The sequence below is a fragment of the Pieris rapae genome, chromosome 6 (genome assembly GCF_905147795.1).
Source record: "Pieris rapae chromosome 6, ilPieRapa1.1, whole genome shotgun sequence".
Taxonomy (NCBI): Eukaryota; Metazoa; Arthropoda; class Insecta; order Lepidoptera; family Pieridae; genus Pieris; species Pieris rapae.
The window spans coordinates 4,849,413-4,872,975 of record NC_059514.1 but is presented as its reverse complement, the minus strand read 5'-3'; the positions used below and the strand labels follow the sequence as shown (position 1 = coordinate 4,872,975).

Sequence of the window (23,563 nt, the reverse complement as noted above, 5' to 3'; positions counted from 1 at the left end):
ACATCTGGGGTAATTACAGTAATTTATTTTTTTAACAAGCGTGATACATAAATTCTAGCTGTAAAAAATGGTTTTCTGATCATAACTGAATACTGTCTTGCCACACATTAGGTCTCAGTAACTAATAACAATTATTAAAAAATCTACAATGTGGTGAACAAAAATCCCTTATGTCTTACAGGTAATTGTATTTATTACACATAAACTGACTAAAAATGCAACCAGCATCTACATTAATGTTAATTTTTACTTGTGGAGGGACCTGGGGGTATACTTTCTGGAGGTGGGATAGTAGGCTGTTTTTCTTTATTCCAATCCTTGAGGCCTTCTGGTAAAGTAGTGTCTTCTTCTAATGAGCCCGTGCCAGCTACAAATTCTTCATAAGTACTCTTCTCAGGGAATGGTCTAGGACCTAACAATTCAATCATATCATCTCTACTAAGGATCTCTTGTTTCAGCAAACGTTCAGCAACTTTTTCAATATTACCTTTATGCTGGACCAATAACTCTTTTGTGTGTTTGTGGGCGGAATTAATTAAAACCCTTACTTCAGAGTCAATCAATTCAGCAGTTTTTTCTGAATAAGGTTTATCAATAACCATTTCACCCGGTTGTGGCATTTCAAAAGAAATATTTCCCACTTTTGGATTCATTCCATAATGAACAATTTGTGCATATGCACTTTGAGTTATTTTTTTTAAATCATCTTGAGCCCCAGTTGTTATTCTGCCAAAGAATATTTCTTCGCTTACTCTACCTCCAAGCGTCATGCACATTCTATCAAATAACTGTTCTTTACTATATAAGTACTGTTCTTTAGGCAAATATTGGGCATATCCAAGGCCTTTCCCTCTGGGTATTATAGACACTTTTAATAAGGGATCAGCATGCTCTAAAAACCAACCAGCAACAGCATGACCAGCTTCATGATATGCTACAATTTTTCGTTCTTCAGGTTGCAGGACATTTGATTTTTTTTCCATACCAGCAACAACTCTTTCAATAGCCTGTTCAAAGTTTTTCATACTAATGTCAGTAGATAGTTCCCTGGCGGCAATCAGTGCAGCTTCATTACAAACATTTGCTATGTCAGCACCAGTGAAACCTAAAATATTATGATATATAAATTAGAAAGATAAATAATTAACATGCATTATTTTAGTTCACAAATATCAAAATGAATTTCCTCTACCTAAACTAAAATCATGTTTAATTTTGTCATTAATCATTGTTTGTTTCTTCAATAACAGCTAAAGATTTTAGTTAGGTACTAATTCAGTTCAAGGAGTAAATATTTTAGTTTTTTGTATTTTTTTTAAATTACATTATGTATGTTAGGCTAGATGACAAGGTAATGGAAAACTTTTAAAAAGCATTTTACATAATAAAAAATGTAATAGTACCTGGTGTTAAAGCTGCCATTTTTCTGGCTAGATTTTGTTTATTAAGAGTTGTTTTTAATGGAGTTAAATGCACTTTAAAAATAGAGGCTCTACCCTTGATATCCGGTGCTGGAACAAAGATTTGCCTATCAAATCTGCCAGGTCTTAAAAGGGCTTTATCAAGAATATCAACTCTGTTAGTTGCAGCCAGCACTACTACATTAGTAGTTGTATTAAAACCATCCATCTCAACTAAAAGTTGATTTAATGTATTTTCTTGCTCAGAATGGCCTCCAAAACTACGGCCGCCTCTTTTTCTACCCACAGCATCAATTTCGTCAATAAAAAGAATGCATGGAGCATGCTTACGAGCCATTGAAAACATATCTCTAACTCTAGAAGGTCCAACACCTACAAACATTTCCAAAAATTCTGAGCCAGAAACAGTTAAAAATGGAACATTTGCTTCCCCAGCAGTAGCTTTAGCAAGCAATGTCTTTCCTGTTCCAGGAGGGCCAGTAAGTAAAGCTCCCTTAGGAATTTTAGCCCCTAAGTCAATATATTGCTGAGGGTTCTTCAGAAAGTTAACAAACTCCATTATTTCAATTTTAGCTTCCTCACAGCCAGCTACATCTTGAAACTTTACACCTATGTCAGTTGGATTTATTAATTTTGCAGTAGATTCCATGACACCCCCAAAAAGTCCTCCACCCTTACGACCACCTCTTCCCATCATGTCCGCTGATCTTCTCATCATATAAATTAAAAATCCAATAATTAATAAAGTAGGCAGCATTCCTGTTAGGCTTGATGCTTCAACTTCAGTTCTGTATATGACTGGTAGGAAATTTTGAGGTTCTACATTCATTTCTCCTTGAGCATTCTCCAAGTTCCTCTCAAAAGAATCAACACTGCCAATTGCAAACCATATTACTTTCCCTTCAAAAGTGCCTGGTTGTAATCTTACTCTAACCCACTTTTTATTTATAACCTCTAGTTTTTCAACTATGCCTTTCTTTAAATATGAATTTACGAAATCACGCCAACTTATTTCTCGGTATTTTAATTCAAAATATGCAATTGAGGCAATTAAAGTGACTACACCCAAAGCACCAAACATAATCCATTTTTCACGATCTTGTCCTTCGTATCCACCACGTCCAGTTCCCCTACCACCAGGAGTATTGAACATGTTTATGTTCCATTTATCTTGAGATGAACTCGCCTTTGGAGGTGGCGGTGATGATTTAGATGGCGCAGGCGAATCATTTTTTTCAGGTGTCTTTTGCTGTTTCTGACTAGTTCCTGGCTGAAAATACTTTTCAAATCCTTTAGGAGGCTTCTTGCAAAATTCGTACCACTGGTTTAGAACAGAATCTAAAGCCGGAACACCAAGTGATTGTAGTTTGTGCCCCTTGAAGTGAAGCTTCGAAAGTTGGGATTGTGTAAGCCTAAGACCTTTCCACATACTGTTATAGTTAAATTTTAATTTTCAGTAATTAAATGTTTTTCGTTATGATTATTATGTCACATTTATTCGACAAGATCCCACACAATCTTGTGTTCCAATAAAAACATGGTTAAAAAATCTGTCAAAATTTCAATGTCTTATGTCATATACATCTCGGAATACGGAGACACCGATCACGCAATGTTGTGAAACAAGTAGCTGTTGCCTGTTGTAATCAAAGTATAATATTCTACTTTAAAATATTAAGCTGTGAAATATGATTTTTATTCTGAAATGTTTGATCATGTTTTAAAATAGAAATTTAATAAATATGGGGGGCTCAATATTGTGATATTCTTTAAATTTCTTGGGCTTGAAATAATTCACCCTAGCACTTTATTGGCACTAGATACAGAGTTATTTTATCATTATTTTCTATCAAAATAACATTATTTTTAGTATTTATGTTTGTTTGTGTGTCATTCAACATACGACGCTTTGACTTAACGTTGAATAGTTTGCGATTCGACGACAAACTATTTTATTCATTCACGATTCAAAAAACAATAAAACAAACTTGAATCCGTTCGTTTTTTCTACGACGACTGCTAAATTCTAACGTTTCAGTTAGAGTTTCAGATTATAGGGTCACGCTGAGTTGGACAAAATTTATTTGTCCATGTAAAGTTTTTAAACAGGTCGACTCGAAAGATAGATCAGTTTTATAAAGCTTTTATTTAATTATAGGGAAATACATTACTTTTCTGTAAGACATATTTTTTAAATCAACATGACAACTTTACTACATTTTTCTTATAATAGGTTTGTTGCCATGGCAACTTCTTTTATGCCAGTATATACATACTTCACCAGTATATACATACTTCACACCCTCTTTAGTTTTTTTTAAAGAATTTATGTAAATAAATTCTTTAAACCCAATTGAGTTCTTTAGGTTTGTGAGTATTTTCAATTTCTTCTACTGCGGCTAAGATAAAATCATCGTATCGCCTAGGAGCTGTGATATTTGATCTACTTCTTAGTGACCTTATTGGAACGGATGCGGTTTCTACATTGTCATTATTGTTCACAGCTTCTCCGACACCGTTGTTGACAGGGTCTTCAATATTAGAAAGTGAGTTGTAGTCACTTTCAATATTTGTTGGTTCCTGAATATTTTGTTCCAAAATTTTATTGTTATCATTTTGCGTATCAACATTATTGTCATATTTATTATTGCCATCAAGCGTCATAGTAATTTTCTTTTGTAGTGTTTGTTGTGATGACAATTGTTTAGGTTTTGCTGTAGACTCAATTTCATTATAAAATGGTGAAAGTTCGTACTTGCTTTGTTCGTAGTACATGCATTTCATCACTCGTATATCTTTTGAAGTAATGATATGGTTTTTCGAAGGAACGTAGATTCTGAAAGCTTTTGACGTTTCAGAGTATCCCACAAACATCCCTGGAATTGCTTTAGGTGCAAATTTGTGACCATTATATCCCTTTTTCAAAACAAAAGTCTTACTACCAAATATGTATAGATGATTTACACAGGGCTTTCTACCAACCCATCGTTCAAATGGTGTTTGATTTTCAATGGCATTATTTATGTTTCTATTTGCCAAATAATTTGATGTAGCCACTGCCTCGCCCCAAAGTTTCAATGGTACATTTGCATCTATCATCAATGCTCTTGCTTTTTCTAATAGGGTACGGTTTTTACGTTCAGCAACTCCGTTTTGGTGTGGAGTATAAGGTGCGGTAAGACGTCTTTGAATGCCACACTGTTTTAAGTAGGTGTCAAACTGCTTATTAATATATTCAGTCCCGTTATCAGATTGTAAAAACTTAATTTTGTTACCTGTGTGTGTTTCCGCTAACTCTTTGAACTCTTTAAATTTTTCAAGTACTTCGCTCTTATTTTTCATTAGATAAACTCTACAGTATCGACTATAGTCATCTATGAAAGTAACAAAGTATTTATTTCCGCTTATGGTGGGCGTTTGAATAGGACCACACACATCGCTGTGAATGATTTGTAAACATTCTGTCGTTATTTGAGTTGTTTTATTACGTGGAACAGGTTCACGGTGCAGTTTTGCTTGTATGCATACTTCACAGTCATTCAAATCTTCTGATGCATCAAAATTTAAACCAATTAAGTTTTCATGTCTACGTGCATATTTCAGATCATTTACGTTCATGTGACCCAGTTTTCTATGCCAGTCTTTAATACTTGATAAAGTTGTTGATTTCTTCGGAAGAGAACTTGTAACCTCATCATTATTGACTAAACAGTTCCTTTCATGTTGAACTGGATACACATAGTAAAGACCGTCTTTTTGTTTATATGCAGTTATATTTATTTTGTTTTTAGGGTTAGTTACAATAGCTTTATTTTTAGTAAATAGCACTGAGCAACCAGCATCTGTCATCTTACTTACGGACAGTAAATTAGTACAAAGGTTCGGTACGTATAAAGTATCTTGTAAGCGTGTTATTACCTTACTGTTGCCGTTTTTTGTTATAAAGGAAACTATTCCTTTTCCTTTAATCTCTGCAGTGTATTCGTCCGTCGCAAAGTTAAGTTTTCTGGATGTACTATCTATTGTTTTAAATAAGTCTCGTTGATAAGTCATATGAGACGTGCAACCACTGTCTAAAACCCATGTGTTGTTTTTAAGTTTCTTATTATTTGTAAGAAAACACTGCATTATGTAATTATTTTTATGGAAAGAATCAAATTTCTTAGCCTGTTTACCTTTATTTTCCTTCCAGCAGTTTGAACAAATTTTATGGTGTTTGTGTTTAAAGATATTACCTCTTCGTTTACAAACTTTACACGATGCATATAAAGCTTCTTCTTGAAAAGAGGATTCAGGTTCGACGTCATTGGTTATATTGTGATTATGACGAGCTTCATATTCTTCGAGTATTTTAATTTTCAGCTCTTCAGGCTTAGGAAGAACATCTCGTGATTCAATAGCGACTCTGAAGTTCTCGTATTCTTTGGAGAGGCTGTATAGCATTAATATTGTTAAAAGGTCTTCGTTGATAATTATGTCCATGTCTGCCAGTTTGTTAACTATATCCATGAATTTGTTTAAATGACTTTGTATTTCATGACCATCTAATTTTGTTAGGATTAGTTGTTTCAGTAAAAAAGCTTTACGGGCAGGTCCTTTGCTTGCATAAATTTCTTTTAGTGTACTCCAAACGGCTTTTGCAGATAGGCATTTTTTAATTTGGTTAAGCTCAGAGGGAGATATCATAAGAATTAGTTCCGATCTAGCTTGTCTGTCACCTTCTGTTTCTGCTGCACTTGGATCTTTACTCAAAGGAGTTTCAATGTATTTCCATAATTTGTTTCTTACTAAGACTGCTTCAGCTTGTATTACCCATGTATCATAGTTTTCTTTTGTAAGAGGATCTATTCTTGCGATCGACATTTTGTGTTTCGCTTTTTCTTTTTTTTGCTTTAGGAACCACGCTCTGCTACCATGTAAAGTTTTTAAACAGGTCGACTCGAAAGATAGATCAGTTTTATAAAGCTTTTATTTAATTATAGGGAAATACATTACTTTTCTGTAAGACATATTTTTTAAATCAACATGACAACTTTACTACATTTTTCTTATAATAGGTTTGTTGCCATGGCAACTTCTTTTATGCCAGTATATACATACTTCACCAGTATATACATACTTCACAGTCCATGTCGCTGATCGAGGCCAGAAACTTCATACGGTTATAGTTTATACGCATTACCTATGAGTTTTCTTCTACATGATCTGTGGCTGTTTGTAGAATAGTGTAGATTTCTCAATTTTAATTTCACACACCAGTACCACTAAATAAATAATAGTATTTTGATTCTATACATTCATTAAATATTAAGCAATTTAATATTAGAAAAGTCTTTTTTTCTATTCAGTCTTAAATATCATATGCTTACCTTTACTAAATAATGATGGATCAAGAAAAACCTGAAAGTACTGTGAATCACGGAAAGAGATCACGACCTTTGTTATTGCAACCAAACGCCAAGATTCCCAGATTATCAGCATATGCAAACTCTACATCTAGTTCAGTGCTAAAGAATTCAAAGAAAGCATCGTCTCACTCAAAGAAGATAAAAGTGTTGTATAACGCTACCGATGTTCCAGCCCCTGGCACACCTGTTCCCGACAAGGTTGTACGTAAAGCTGGGCCATATTTGCTTGGGCCAAAATTGGGTCCTAGTCCAGTTAAGAGCATTGTACAGTGCCTGGCACGCAAGGAGAAAAGTGACGATTTCTATCAAATAAAAATACTTACGTTAAAGCCTGAAGGGCAGCCTGAAACACAAGATGATAGACAGGGAAAAATGCTGTTACATACAGAGTATTCATTATTATCATTATTGGAGGATCGAGATGGCGTAGGACATCACCATGGACTTTTTAAGGTACATACATATGTAACTCCATAATATAATAATATAATTGCATAATGCAACTGGGCACCAGTTACATAAGCAAACAAGTTGTAAAATGTTAGCTTTATAAATCATAAAATAGTCTGAGACTCTAATAATTGATTTTATTAAAATAGATAAAATACCAGAAAATTAAGTAACTAAAATAACTGATAATGTCAATTATACAAAAGCATTTTAATTATTAAATAAATAAGTTTTGCTATCGTACCAGTCCAGCTAGTTTAATTCATTTATGTAAGAGAAGAACTTTATGTTTGTAATCCAGTCATTTATTTTACAGGATCATGCTCTAGAAGAAGCTCCCAACCCAAATGGGCCAGGTTTTATTTATACTGGTAGAGTACGACAGAGGCTGTTTCTAGTGCTTGACTGTGTCAGTGCCCACCAATTTAGTGAAAAAGGAAGCGAGTTAATTAATTTACAACAGTATGTTACAAAAGTTAAGAAAGTACCTGAAAAAGAGGCAATTTTGATATTCTATGATATTGTGAGAGTAGTTGCTAATTTACATAAGGTTAGTTATTGTGTTCCATAGGTCCATACGGGTTTTATAACAGAATTGTAGATAAGGAGTAGAAAATATTTAATTAATAAATAATATCCTCTATGTTTTTTTCAGAGAAACATAGTACACAGAGATCTTAAATTAGGCAATATTGTATTAAACCAAAGGACAGGACGGGTGATTTTAACGAATTTCTGTTTAGGAACACATCTTGGCAGTGATAGAGACTTATTGAAGGATCAGAGAGGTATATATTTATATTAATTTTAAAGTGTAAAACATTAAATTTTTCAACATACATTAAATAGCAATGTATATAAAAATATAAATTTTTGTAGCTTTCCTTCCTGAGTCAGACTATAAATTAAATCTATTTTAATTATAAATATACCTAAAAGCGAATTTATTATTGAAATTAGATTTGACCAAATTTTAATATTTGGGTCTAATGCAGGGCATACTTGCACGGTGTTAAAATTATCACTGGTACAGTCACAGTCACAAGTAATTTCTGTTTTTGATATCTGACTAAACTACATACTCTGACCTATTTTACCACTCCATTTTCTGGATATCTATCTCATCATTTCAACTGACCCCTATATTAACAAAAATAGCAATTTAATTATTTAGAATTATAAATAATCATAATTTTTATATCCAATTCAGACAACTTAATCTTAACCAAGATTAAGTGAAATTTGAAACTATTTTTACTAACTTTTTATATTATTTATTTATTAACAAGTGTTATAAGTATATAACAAATCAAGTATTTAAGCAAAATAATATAAATACTAGAGATACAAAAAATAATGTATAAACTGGAGGAAGACTGCTTGTAAAAGCACTCTTCCTCCAGTGTTTTCTTGGTTCATAGAGCCGTCAAGTGTTTGTCAACACAAACTGCACATACAATTTTCAACCAAGTGCAGTCGTCTATAGTACACTTTCTATTTAAATTTATAAATTTGATTTCAGGATCTCCAGCATACATATCACCAGATGTTCTAATGTGTAAGCCTTACTTAGGCAAGCCATCAGATATGTGGGCATTAGGAGTTGTTCTATACACAATGTTGTACGGACAATTTCCATTCTGTGATACAAGTCTAGCCCAGTTATTTAGTAGGATACAAGCTGCAAACTATAATATACCTCCGTAAGTATAAATGGTTATTAATTCGGCAAAGATTAGTATTAATAATCAATTCAATGATGAAATAAAAATTGATTTAAATTTTTGTATAATGTGTGTGTCTGTTTGTGTTTCAGTTTAAATTTCATTTCAAAATCGTTTGTGTGATATATTTATTGCAATGTGTGTAAATTCATAATTTAACATTATGTTTAATATTTAAGGGATGGCAACCCAGTCCATGTTTCTGACAACACAGTGTTTCTCATTCAGAGGTTGTTGGTAAAGGATCCTAAACATAGACTTGTCGCCGATCAGGTAATTAATATTTATAGTCTGTTGATTTCTCCTCTAATGTTGTACACATTCACATGTTGCTTTATCATAAATCTTACAGAATTTAGGCCATATTTGTAAAGGTGGTATCAATGTTCTGTCTATATAAATAGAATGGTTACCATGGTAACAAGCACGGTATCTTTCCACTTAACTTTATTTTTAATGGCGATTTCTGTGTCAATCACAATTCCGCCAATGTCGCCTTCTAAGTGTTATCACGATGAGGGTACATTTGATGGATTGAATTTAATATAAGCGGAGTTACCCAAAACAAAAATGACTTTACAAAAAAAGACAACACACACAGATATATAATAATATATACAAGAGGTTAACATTATACTACAAGTTATGGAGGGGAGAATCTTAATCTTATCACGGTATCTTTAATTAGAATATATTATGTCAATGTTGTAAATGATTTGTCAGTCATATAAATATTATTTCTTAAGTTTAAAAACATGGTATGCACATAACAACTACAATGACTTCAAATCTTAGCCAGAATAACTTAACTTAACTTTTTGGCTCTGATGACGCTTGCGAGGGGCAAATCGATCTAAGCAACTGTAACTTTATTATGTTACAAACATACATACATACATACAAACATTACGAAATAGGTCATCAATTTTTTCTCTTGAAATAATAGTAATCGAATTGAGACTATATTTACAGGTGCTAGACCAACTATCAAGTATTATAGCTAGTTATGTGGTTGTGCCAAATCCACCGGAAGATCTGCAAGTCGTTCCAGATATTCCCCTAGAAGAGGTGAAAGAGAAACCGTCTGAGAAAAGTAGCGATTTGGAGAGGAAACCACTTTTCTCTGATGCAGAGAGAACGCCTAACTCTAGTGTAAGTAATAAATATATTTATGAAACAAATCATAAATTAGTACATCCAAAGCGCATTAAATTACTGGCGAAATAATAAGTTATGACAAAAATATATTTTATAAAAGTCTTTAATAAATTGTTCGTGATTGCAGTCCCAGGTTGATATTATGTATTATTAAATGTCAAATAAGTCTCTATAGAATGGTATATATAGCTGTAGTCATAGATCACAAGGAAAAGTACATGTTTAATCAGTATGACTTATTAATATATCGTGTTTCATATTTTAATAGTGCCTTCAAGATTTCTTAAAAATTTAATTGCGTGTTCTATGACCACAGATAATTTCCTTTATAGTAGACATAGACATATCATTTATTACAAACAAAAACATACACACATAAACACACAAAATAACAATAATCAAAGCGAAAAAATGAAATTAAAGATATATAAGTTTTTTCTTTTGCCATTCATAATGCGTGTGTTTTGGGGCTATAATGGGAAAAAACAGAATTTTTGTTTACTATTGTTTATTTTTTATCAAAATCATACTTTTTCAATTTCAGGACGAGTTGGGCGTATACTGCGTTCCATTACCAGATTTCCTAGCCTTAAATTTCCCTTCTCCAACCCGCGTTCAACAAAACAGTATTCTGATTCACCCCACAACAGACAACCACAGTACTAAGCAAATTTCCATACAACGAATAGGCCGCGACGCGCGTCCCCTTCAGCCGAACGAAATAGCTCGATATCAACATTTATTTACCCGCAATCAAGAGAACTCGAGAATCCGAAATTTAGCACAACGCATTCCGCGTTTAAATTCCGTTCCGTCAACGTCGAACTCGGAATTCCGCGCGATTCCATGGTCCGAACGGAGAATCGATAGGTTGGATTCGGATTACGTATTGCGTTTTCCGGATTCGAGACGGATTATGAACCCGCCTCAGATACACTCGGTTAATCCGGAAGCGGTGGTTAATAACCCCCGGGCGCCTACTGACAATGATCTCGACTATAATTAAATGTTTATATATTAAATGAATAAGCTCTGGGAACCTTACTAAGATTGATTAATTGTAAGTTTTTTTGAGATACATACGTTAAAACGCCTCATGGATTAGATATGCATTTTACTTAAATGCTAATTACGGATAACGGATAGTTAATTCAGTTTTCGACTGTTACAAGGAAAACTCTAATTTAAAATTCAAGCCGGTACTGATAGTATTTGAAATTTTCGCGAGCTTCTGATACTACTGAACTAATTAAAATTAATTTTCATATCTATTGACATACTAATTCTGTATATTATGTTATCAATTTAAGTAAAAAATCATGTATTTTTTTGAGGCATCCATTTTTTTAAATAAGATTTTTTTATGAGTAGAGAAAAATTAAATGTACATTTTCATAAGTTCTATATTTTAGTGTTTCAGCATGTGCAAGATTTTCGATAGGGTAATCAATAATGCTATTATTTAATTGTTAATTATATTGGTGTAGGTGTAAATATATGTTATTTTAATTCCTGGCTTAAACTACGCATTCTATTTTATAGAATATGCTTAAAAATCAAAACATAGGTAGGTATTTAGTGTTTAATTGACTTGTATTTGTGCGTATGCAAAATACAATAAACTATGGTGTTTAACTCATGGATTTCTATACAGATAATGGATTTAGTAACTATTTTTATGACTTATTGTAGTATGTAAATAGCTATTTTTACTTATACAATGACAATGTGAAATACTTAAAATGATCGTCCATCTATTAAATGTTTCTCCTTTTAATGCCGGCTACAATTGTACCGGCACAATCAATACTATATATGACAGCTCAATGTAAGGGATTTTTCTTACAATTTGTATAATACGAATATACGATATTTTTTTTTTTCGTTTAGTCATACTGTTCGATTAATATGCTCAGGAAGGTATGCTCTAAATTTCTATTACGTTGATTTTTCGATTTTACTTATAATTTCTTAGCGCAAAGCATTCGAATCTAGTATATAAATATCATACAGCGCTCCATCGACGGCTGTTATGGTAAAAAAGGCTGGCTATACGAGCTGGCGTTGAGCCTGTCCATGGGCGACAATATCATTTAAGTGATATCCCTGAAAGTGAAGGTTCTGTTCTATAAAAAAAAAACAAAAAAAAAAACAAAAAAAAAAAACGAATGATTCAGAGCTGTCTAACACTTATATTTGTATAATGATGCTACTTGTCGGCTCCCTTAAAAAGATTATATTTCCATTTTTATTAAGGTTTTTGTATTTTGTTATTTAGTACTACATAGAGATATTGTAGATCAATTTTGTTATAATATGTTCGAGAATGACGGTATGTAAGTAAATAAATGAATTATATTTTATATTTTGTCGTTTTACATTATTCCTTATAATTAAACTCTACTCTACTATCGACTATAATTTTTCATACATTTGAAATACAAATATGGTGTGATATATAAACCTTAGCTTGCTTATGAAATAAATATTTTTTATTTAAGTAATTAACTGAATATATATTTAGCCGAGCATAGAATTCAAGAACTTTGCCCTTTGGCGTATCTTGAATATTATTTTTCCGGTACGCTTTGGACAACCGTGTCAGTATTATTAATTCGAATCGGAAATCCTGATTTTATTGTTTGTATGTCTATAAATATATTCGAAGAATTGGAGTAAAAATTCTCAACACTCTTTTATGGAGAATCTCAATAATATCTGGACAATGTTAATGTAATATATATTCTATGCAACAATCTGCGTTTGGATTTGCATCGAATATGAACAATATAGGCTAAGGAGCTATAAAAATCACGCGCACAATCCGCCATATATAAATCGGCATGCAACTATCGTTAATTTTATTATGTCACATAATAGAAGCATTTATATAATGTCGTAATAATAGGAAAGTTAAGTTAATTAGAATTGGTGTTAAACTTATGATCTAGATACTCGGCCACGCCATAATAGCACCTTGCCTTTAAAAACCTAATCACATACCCCTTGAACACATGGCAGCGATCTATAACTTCTAGGAAGGTGATTAAATATTCTTACAGCCATGGCGTAACAATTTTTGGAATATCGCGTGGTGCAACATGCAGGCACCCGCAGCCGTGTTGGATCCCTCGGTATATACAAGCAAGTTTCTTTATATGTAATAATTTTGGATGTTTCTTTAAATTCATAACTGCTTCAAAGATATACAAACTTGGTACTGTCAGAATAAATGAATGAATGGTCCAACGCCCATGATAGCCCTAATACATTTTTTCTGAGTAATAAAAACTAAACTAAAATAGATACGGATCTGTCACGGCTAGCTATGTTTAGGCACGCTCTATCTCTTGTAATTAATTGTGATTATTCCGTTGGACAATTAACAATATCATAAACAACGTTCTTAAACCTATCCATAGATTTTATTTCTTTTTATTCCATATAATCCATTCTACATTGTAAAATATCTTCGAAGAAAACCATTTTTCAGTGTCTGGAAACCTTACGTCCACGTCAAAGCTAACCCCGCTTAAATGAAAACTAATTTTAATATTAATATTTTGAGAAACTGCGGATATAAATCATCTTGTTTGCTTGCGGAAACTTGTTTGCACTTTTATTAAATCTTGTTTAACTGTTTCCAACAATAACACATCTGGCGTTAAATATTTTCTAAATGTTAAAATTATTTCATCATTTAAAAATTAAGGTATATAAATATATAGGTACATGTATTATATCTGTTTCCAGTGAAACGAGGCGTAAGTTCAAAAACAGAACATCTTCTGATCTCTCTCTAAAATATCTATCCATCATATCAGTATCAAGTGCCTATCAAGTTAGTCGTAAAATGATACACACGTCCTAGCATATCTTTTTGGTATATAATAAAGTTGTTTGTAAAAAGATACCAGTTTTTTTTTAAGATGAACTTCTCTAATCATGCCTTGTGCCGGCAGTAGTTTAGTAGTTATTTAACCGAAAAACGCTTAAATAAAACTGGTAAAAAGTCCTTATTAAAATGACTCTTTAGAATTATCGTCACTCTTATTATTATCCAATTTACTATTACTTACAGGCAATTAAACACACATTTAAATGCAGGTATAAACGCCAGCACTAAAACAATCATAAAAATCCTATTCAAGTCTCGTGGTCGTAAAATTTAAAATTTTTCAAACGATCGGATGGATTCTATTCATGTGAATTTTATTGGTCCCGTAACGGTGATCGTATGAGCGATTTTCCTTGTTTATTCTTTATAGCCATTTTATTTGAGAAAGAACTGAATAATTGGGTATTTGCTGAAAATAAGGTTTGGAGGACTAATCGTAAAACATTCGATTGTTGACACGAGAATGCACAATTTAGAATTGGTTCATAATTCTGAGCGCTAAAGACCACCTCTGACATCTGTCATGTGCTACCGTTCTCTAGTGTGCTGTGACTTCTATGTTGATATACCATGTCGTTCGTTCTCAAATCATATGACGTCGAATCTAGTGTGGAAATAACGAAATTATCCATATTAGATTTGGCCCGAAGGAGGCCCAGCGAGGCGACCTGTCGTTTAAGCCGCGGTTCATGCACTGGTGTCTAGTACGGTGTTATTAGTATAACGGGTAGGTACTGGCAATCTGAAGGCCTGGCGCGATGTTCTGGATCTTTGATTGATGGGGAGGCTGAGAGGCATCCGCTTAATCTAATATCCCCTTCGCGAGCTGTGCGACAAACTCGTCGATGGACGTCGTCCATCCGCAGATCTCACGTTGTGGTCATACGTAGCGGGGGATTTTTTTCTTCGCTTATTTATCCCTGGGTATAATCTTGAACGAAGTTCGTGAACTTTCTAGGCAGGAGTGGTATTGCGTACCTGGTGTTCTATCCTTATCGCATAATTCTCGTACGTACTATTTATCTTTTTTCATCCGTTCTTGTCGTACAGCGTTTTAGAATGTTCTCTCTGGTTTCGAGATGGTTCTGATCTCTCTGAGCTCTGAGCATGAATCTCTTTCGCGTATCATTTTTGCTATTAAAATATCAAATATTTTAGCGACCACTGTGTTCGGCTATAAAGACAAATCATACAACTACGTCAGACCTACAAGATTATGATAAATTGAATTTAAAATGAAATTTCAATAGCTTGATAACGATTTCATTTCATAATGCTTTGTAATTTAAACTATATGAAGAGCTTATTTGATTGCAAATGGTATGATAGACGATACTACGATAAATAAAAAAGATATTAAATTTTATTGGAGAAACGTTAAATAAAAGAATTCTTCACGCTGAACAAACTTTATTATTAGTATGGTAAAATTGAAGGACACACAAGTTATTACAAGTACATTTTAGTATATAAACACATATAACAACAATATAACATCAATATTGCACCGTATGAAAAAGATTTCACACACATTTGTGTTTAAAAATTTGAATTAAATAATAATAACTCACAAGAAATTTCGTATACGTAACTAAATATCTTTATACCAAAAACATAATGAACAAAAAACATAATATACTATATTAAATTATGTTCATTAATATATATATACCTTTGTTAGTTTTTTATGTTTTCAACACAGCATTAGGTGCGTAGTACAATAATTTTTATTGTTAATAATTCTGACACTGTTTTTATAGTACTGACCTGATATTCCTTTATATGGTCTATGTGTTCTCCTTGTTGTATTAACAAACATGAACTAAACTACTCAGATCAAATATATCTTTTTTTTCGTTTCATTCTGTTGAAAAATGTGAAAAATTCAAAATGTTTCAGCTAATGCTTCGTAATGGATTTCGAACATTTTAAACAGAGTCTTAAGTGAGGGAGACTATTAAATACGAGTAGTATCAAAATGTTGCTTTGTGCTTTGTAGGTACGCATAAATTTTGTGGTTTCGACGCAGACGGAATTGAATCTCATGAAATATAAATTACATTTATTGTTAATTCACATGGTAATTTATAAAGATATTATACAATGTCTAGTAAAGTGATTCAATATGAAATGTTATGCTAATGTGATTAAGCCCTTCACAAGAATCAGAATCGTGCTCTATATAATATAGATAATTAGTAAAGATAGAAATTGGAATAATGGTTTCATTTTATGTCTTAACACTTTTCACTAATACTTAAAAGATAACAAAACCATTATATAGCTGATACAACAGTTAACAAAACCAGTTAAAAATGACATTTTTAGGGGAAAGATCCTCCATATTGTGTAACGAGGTGCCCTAATCTCTAAATATTGTACAGTTATTGCAAGTTTGTCATGGTATTCAGGATCTGAAAATAAAATATATTTTGGTTAATGACCGGCTATGCGATAAACAAGAACTCACACAGTAATCATATCTTTGTGCAGTGGAAACTCTATGTAACGATACTCAAGAGACTGTGCATATTTTTAGAAAGATTTGTCGTTAAATGGAAAGAAGAATAAACTTTGTTAGAAAAAGAAAAGAAAAAAATCGACTTGTGTTAGTAATTATGTTGTATTTTTTTATCCATATCTTGTGATATTGAGACATCTTTGTGATAAAGCACGTTCAAGCAATTCCAATTAGAAAACAAAAGAAAGGATTTCTTAGTTAGTTCTTTTGCATGATGAATTTATTATTTCTTACAATATATATTTATAAATTTGACTGACTGTGATATTTGGATTTTAATAAGATTCAGCAAAAAACATTAATCATAAGAAGTACTGTAAAATTGTACCATTTTGACATTTTACTTTAGATCATAACGGAAACACAAGATAGAATCTAGAGTAAAGTAGACGTTAGCCCATAGAGCATAATTAGATTTAGATTTTATTAATATGGTGGTTTCCGAAGGATCACCAACTGGGAAGATGCAATGACCAGAGCCATGGAGATGGACAGGACACCAGTTCAGAGGTCAGAGATCAAAATGGTCGAAAAAAGTAACTCAATGGACACCTCGCTACAATACCAAGCGAAGAAGAGGAAGACCATGTGCGCGGTGAGCTGATGACTTTATAAAAGCTACCGGCCCTCTGTGGCAAAGACTTGTCAGGGATGGGAAGCACTGGACACAGGTGGAGGAGAGGAAAGGCAAGCTGTACAAGAGGACAGTCGTGCAACAAAACCTTTTTTATATTCATCATTGAGGGTAGCGTCCGCGTCGACACGTATCGTCTCAATAAATTTAATATTTAAAAATAAATATAAACGGAAATAATCAAATTAAATGTGATAATCGAGTTGTGTTATTGAGGAACTATCTTGTCAAACATTATCAGCCGCTAAAAAGCAGAAAAAGTGCATGTTAGATCTTCTCGGAAGAATACAGTGAATACAGTGAATTAAATTTACCTACAATCAGTTATATTGTGGATACATGAAGTGATTTAGTGCAAGGTCAGTACTGTCAAAGTGAGTGCGTGACTAGAAATACAATTATTTTATATATTAATTAATATTATTAGTCATTGATCTTCACGAAAATTAAATTCTTAATACTATAAGATATATTCAGCTGTGCCGTCACGGACGTCGTGGCTCTGTGCATGAAGCTCTTATCGCAGTGTGTAACAGAGGCCAGTTCGATGCCGAGCGACGAGAACACATACACATATTGTTAAACTAGCATTACATTTTTTTATTTTTTTTTTATTTTTCTTCCATATATAATAAAGAAAAAAGAATAAACTATTAGTTAAAATGCTTAAATGCATTGCATGCTCTAAAGACCTAGACGTAAGCACGCAGATACAATGCAAACAGTGCTTTAGAGGTTGCCACAGTAAATGTACAGGACTTACAATGGAGGAATCGAGTGATACTTGGATATGCCCACCTTGTATTCGAAGAGGACTGCGCTGCCCTGATGCATCGCCTGAAAAGCAGCAAGCCTCCACGCGGCGTCATAAAAAGGATTTAGGACAAAGCGACAAGCACTTGTCAAGGGATGACTTGCAGAAGGTAATTACAGAGGGAATAAACCAGGCAATCGACACTAAACTAGGTTATATACAGAATAAACTGATTGAAACTCTAAAAGCTTCTCTTATTGTGGAGTTGCGAGAAGAAATCAAGTCTTTCATTATTCCATACGTCGAAGAGACAAAATCTCTGAGGGAGGAATTGAGTCTACTTAAGAATGATCTTTTGAATTGCAATGCCATGGTAGGTGAACTAAAATCTCAAATCGGGAGGCAGCAACAGTGGAACCGGATGAATAATTTAGAGATTGTAGGTTTACCTCAAACTAGTAACGAGTCGACACGCTCACTAATACAAAAAATCGCAAAACATGCTGATGTGGATTTGCAACCGGGCGATATTGAATTCGCCAATCGTGTACAGCCGAAGCAATCTATGCCTGGCAAATCAAAAACAATCGTGGTGCGCTTGAAGACACGCGAAGTAAAAGACAAAATATTATCTGGCCTACGTAAAAAACGGGGAATCCATACATCTGATATAGGGATGTCAGGAGACTCGAAAAGATTCTACGTAAATGAGCATTTGACCCCAGATAATAAGCATCTTCTTAAGGAGGCGAAAGCGCTGGCAATCGATAAAGGTTTTAAATACGTATGGGTTCGTAACTGTGGAATTTTTTTACGCCGAAACGAAGAGTCCCCTGCTATAACCATAAATTGCGAACGGGATTTGGCAAAAATAGTTCGTTAAACCTACTACTATGTATTATTCGTATGTACTATTTGAGAGTTGTTATGTATTTCATGGTAGACTTAAACTACTTCCTTTGTTTTTGCTTCTTAAAATTACTAGACGAGATTTCCTGGTTCCATATGAACCAATATTTTGTTATGATATTAACGGTGTATAAATTCACTATTAGTTTTGTAGATTACTTAAATTATTCATTTCGACTTGGATTGAATTGGTCATTAAAATATAGTTTTAACAGCGTAATAACAAAGCCAAATAACAAATTTCTATTAAAAGTCTACATTAAAGTTAGTACAATCTCTATATATTCCAATGGTTGACAAAAGTTTAACCTTTTTTTATCAAAACGTTCGTGGCTTGCGTACAAAAACAAATGAATTTTATCAAAATCTTCTTACTTGTACTTTTGATATTATTTTGATAACCGAGTCATGGCTTAATAACAGTTTTTATGACAATGAACTGTGCAGTGATGGGTACCAGTTGTTTCGACGTGACAGAACGAAAGAAACTTCCGGTAAAAATATAGGGGGAGGGCTACTCATCTATGTATCTTGTCAAGTGAAAGCATATGAAAGGCCTGAGTGGAACTGCAATAATGTTGAAACACTCTGGATAACTATACCCCATAATTCATTGGCAGTCAATAGCCGGCGCAATCTCCACATCGGCCTTGTCTACATACCTCCAGATTCTATGCAGGCTGAAAGACTTGAAACGTTTATTTCCTCGTATAGCCGCATAATAGACACAAATTTAAACGATAACTTTATAATAGCCGGTGACTTTAACCTCTCAAATATTAATTGAACGCCTTTGGGGCCCATTCTATTAAAAAAAGGAACCTCTAAAATACAAAACATTTCCGAAATGTTTTTAAATGAAATTTATATTTCCGGCCTAAAACAACATTATTTGTCGCCTAATAGTAGTAATAATGTCTTAGATTTAATTTTAAGTAACGTTTCCATCGACTGTTCAAAAACTGATATGGCCCTAGTAAAATCTGACATATATCATCCTTGCTTAAAAATCGATGCTACCGACTTAGTTTTACGTGAAACCATCCCAAAAGCACGAATAAAATATAACTTTCGTCGCGCTAACTATGAGGATATTAATAAAGCGTTGTCGAATATTGATTGGGTAAATGTTTTAATTGGAGATACTATTGATGAAGTGACAGATAATTTTTATGTAATTTTAAATAAAATAATTTCAAGTTCTGTTCCTAAGAGCCGGAATATTAGTAAAAGTAAATTTCCTATTTGGTACTCAAGGTCTTTGATTCATATAATAAAAGATAAATTAAAAGCTCACAAACGGTGGAAAACTTATAGGAATCCAAGAGACTACGATGAATTTTCGCTGTTACGCGCTAGACAAAAACTTGTATCCAAAAAGTGCTTAGATATGTTTGAGAAGAGTATCCAAAATAATTTGAGTAAGGATCCCAAAGCTTTGTGGTCATATCTGAGAAATAAACGCCAATGCAGCCCAGGCTACCCCAGCACAATGATTCTCGGAGATGAAGTGTACTACACTGAAGCAGAAGCTTGCGAAGGGTTCAACAAGTTTTTTAGAAGCGTTTTCCAAGCCCCTGATGTTAATTACAATCTTCAACACCTTCCTGAATCTGACGACATATGCAACAAAGTAGTACTAACTGAGGATGAAGTCTGTAGAGAGTTGAAATCTTTAAATATTAATAGAGGTTCAGGCAGCGATGGAATACCTTCAATTTTTGTACAAAAATGCTATAGACAACTCTCAAAACCTTTGACAAATATATTTAATCAGTCGCTTAATATATTTTGTAGTTTCCCATCCAAATGGAAAGAAGCCCACATTGTTCCAATCCACAAAAAAGGATCTAGAAATAAAATAGAACATTATCGACCAATTTCGATTCTAAATTCATTTGGCAAATTATTTGAAAAATTAGTTAGTAAAACGTTAAGTCCCCTTATCCTAAGACAACTACCACAACAGCAGCATGGTTTTACGAAAAATCGGTCAACTGTCAGCAACCTGACTGTTTTTACCGAGTATATATTAAAGGGAATGGACGAAGGAGAACAAGTAGATGCTATTTATACGGACTTCGAAAAAGCTTTCGATCGGGTCGATCATGTCATTCTCCTCCATAAGTTATTAGCGCTAGGAATTCGTGGAGATCTATACAGGTGGATCAAATCATATGTAACCAATAGAAGGCAGGCGGTAGTTACGGGGGGGCATAAGAGCACATTTATAAATGTGACATCTGGTGTACCTCAAGGGTCCATACTGGGTCCGTTGTTATTCAACGCTTATCTATATGATATAAAAAGTTGTTTCAAGTATTCACAATTTCTCATGTTTGCAGACGACAAAAAAATATTTCTAAAAATTAAATCTATGGATAACTGTGTTCAGCTTCAGCAGGATCTTAGTAGATTGGAAAACTATTACAGAAAAAATAAACTTTCTTTGAATATTGGAAAATGTAGTAAAATTACTTTTACTCGCAAACATAAGAAAATACAATTTTGTTATAAATTAAGAGATACAACAATTAAAGAAGTGAATTTAGTTAGAGACTTGGGGATACTAATAGATGATAAAATGTGTTTCTCTAATCATATAGATAATATGACAGAAAAAGCATATAAACAACTTGGCTTCGTTAAACGTGTATGCAAATCTTTCAATAACATAAATTGTATAAAATGTCTATACTTTGCTTTTGTTAGGAGTACACTAGAATATGCAAGCACTGTTTGGTCCCCCAGTTACAAGAAATACATTGAAGCAATAGAAAACATTCAAAAAAAGTTCCTTAAGTTTTTAAGTTTTAAGGATTTCCAAAAGTTTAGTAGCTACTTGGATTCCTGCAAGTACTTTGGTATTGAATCCCTTGAATGTAGACGTAAACAATGCGACCTTATATTTTTACATGCTATTTGCAATGGTTTTATTGACTGCCCTGACTTGTTATCGCTTTTACTATTTAAGACCCCTTCATCACCCAATACAAGGCAAATCCAATTATTCGAGATTCCTCGTTCTAAGACCAACTATTTACGAAACTCGGTTATGTATCGCATACCTACAGATTACAACATAAATTACCAGCAAATCGATATATTTAATGTAACTAAAAAATTCTTAAAAAAATATTTTAAAAAATTCAGGTAACTTTTACCAATAATGGCTTTGTTTGTTGTTTCATGTTGAATATATGTTTTGATTTACCATCTCGATTCTGTGCTTTGTAAAACTGTTATGTTATGTTTCTGTTTATATGTGTATTCCGTTTTGGCTTTTGTGTGTAATGTAATTGTTTGGTTATTGTTTAATGTATTAGCTGTAGGAATACTTAAATAAATAAAATAAAATAAAATATATACATATATATTTTTGTGAACTTCTCTTGTATTAGTTGTAATAAAGGCTTTGAAATTGAAATATGGTGGTTTAAATAATGGTGATTTACCTTTACATCTTAGTAACTCCGTAGCTACCATGCCTTTTATTTGCTCGTATTCCTTCACAACCAACTCTAAAAATATTATGCTCAGAAAAATGAGGTTAAAATGTGCTGAAATTGTTACTATAGGCATAAACATACCGGTAGAAAACCCCTAGAAAAATTGGATACACATAAATGTAATTGTTTAAGCTGTCAACTGCTTGTGCGTTAAATGTGACAAAACGATATAACTATGTATACTCACATTTGTAATGAAGGCAACAATATGATAATGAGTCTCAGAGACCGTCTTGGTGAATATAAAAATTATGTCGGTAAACATCTAAAAATATGTATATTTCATTGTTATGTAAGTACATACTATTTAATATTATTTTACTTAACTTAATAATATAAAACCAGAAATATAATGTAAGTATGTGTCGCAGATTCGAAGCAAATAATTTTAGCCATATAGGAATCACTATAGTAGTACGTCCACACGATTGACGGCGCGGCGCCGGAGCGGTCATACATACAAATTACTATATATTATATGTATTATAATCAAACTTTTAATAGACAGTCCTGAGATATCATACAATAATTCTACGAAATAAACAACTACTAAAGGTTGAAATGCATAATAGAGCGAATATACTGACCTTTACTTTCAGAGCAGCATTCGCATCTTTCACCGCATCTAAAAGACTTTTGTAAGCATGTGTAAACTGTTTCAAGTGAAAGTTCTTCGATTCCAAATTCAAATCACCATTGAGAATGTATTGCTCAACGTAATCCTTTAATAATTTCATTCGAATCCAAAACATTTCGTAACTCATCAAAGTTACAATGTAACCAAGCAATATAGAAATATCGGATAATAAATATGAGCCAACTTTAAATAAAACACTTACACTCAAAATTTTAAATATGAAAATGGCGCTTATAATCGGGCACATTGTAGACATTACGCAAACAACAATGGAATAAATAGTGTACTTTACATTAAATCGTAACACGTTATCCATCGTCTCAACAACTGCACAATATTTAAAAAAATAAGACTCTTTAAAATAAAACGTAATGAGCGCATTAGCTATAGCTTTGAAGAATATAAATGTAGCTTGTAAGGATAGAAAACGAGAAGTAGATGAGAAAACTGAATTATTGTACAAAAAATAAATTTGGTATGCATTAAATATTACACAATAGTATTTGCAAATGAAGTTTATACGTTTCGAGGTGGACAATT

At 32.9% G+C, this 23,563-nt stretch overlaps 2 protein-coding genes across 2 annotated transcripts; one reads left to right on the top strand and one right to left on the bottom strand.

The window, feature by feature from the left end:
• Positions 1-10: 10 nt before the first annotated feature.
• Positions 11-3,015, bottom strand: LOC110992421 (AFG3-like protein 2). Its single transcript, XM_022258235.2, has 2 exons — positions 1,404-3,015; positions 11-1,105 (listed from the first exon to the last, which is right to left on the bottom strand). Exons 1-2 carry the CDS (start codon positions 2,848-2,850, stop codon positions 240-242), a joined length of 2,313 nt encoding a protein of 770 aa, XP_022113927.1. The 5' UTR covers positions 2,851-3,015; the 3' UTR covers positions 11-239.
• A 3,651-nt stretch (positions 3,016-6,666) lies between these two features.
• On the top strand, positions 6,667-12,526 carry LOC110992430 (serine/threonine-protein kinase 40). The gene is made up of 7 exons (XM_022258251.2): positions 6,667-7,282; positions 7,596-7,829; positions 7,935-8,067; positions 8,802-8,982; positions 9,183-9,276; positions 9,976-10,155; positions 10,706-12,526. Exons 1-7 carry the CDS (start codon positions 6,803-6,805, stop codon positions 11,165-11,167), a joined length of 1,764 nt encoding a protein of 587 aa, XP_022113943.2. The 5' UTR covers positions 6,667-6,802; the 3' UTR covers positions 11,168-12,526.
• The last annotated feature ends 11,037 nt before the right edge of the window (positions 12,527-23,563 follow it).

Bases quoted from the DNA above. Each gene is read 5' to 3' on its own strand.
- LOC110992421 (XM_022258235.2), bottom strand. From the start codon at position 2,850: ATGTGGAAAGGTCTTAGGCTTACACAATCCCAACTTTCGAAGCTTCAC. The intron at 1,106-1,403 runs GTACTATTACAT...ATAATATTTTAG, and splicing joins AATGGCAGCTTTAACACCAG to GTTTCACTGGTGCTGACATA.
- LOC110992430 (XM_022258251.2), top strand. From the start codon at position 6,803: ATGATGGATCAAGAAAAACCTGAAAGTACTGTGAATCACGGAAAGAGA. The intron at 7,283-7,595 runs GTACATACATAT...TTTATTTTACAG, and splicing joins ATCACCATGGACTTTTTAAG to GATCATGCTCTAGAAGAAGC. The intron at 8,983-9,182 runs GTAAGTATAAAT...TTAATATTTAAG, and splicing joins GCAAACTATAATATACCTCC to GGATGGCAACCCAGTCCATG.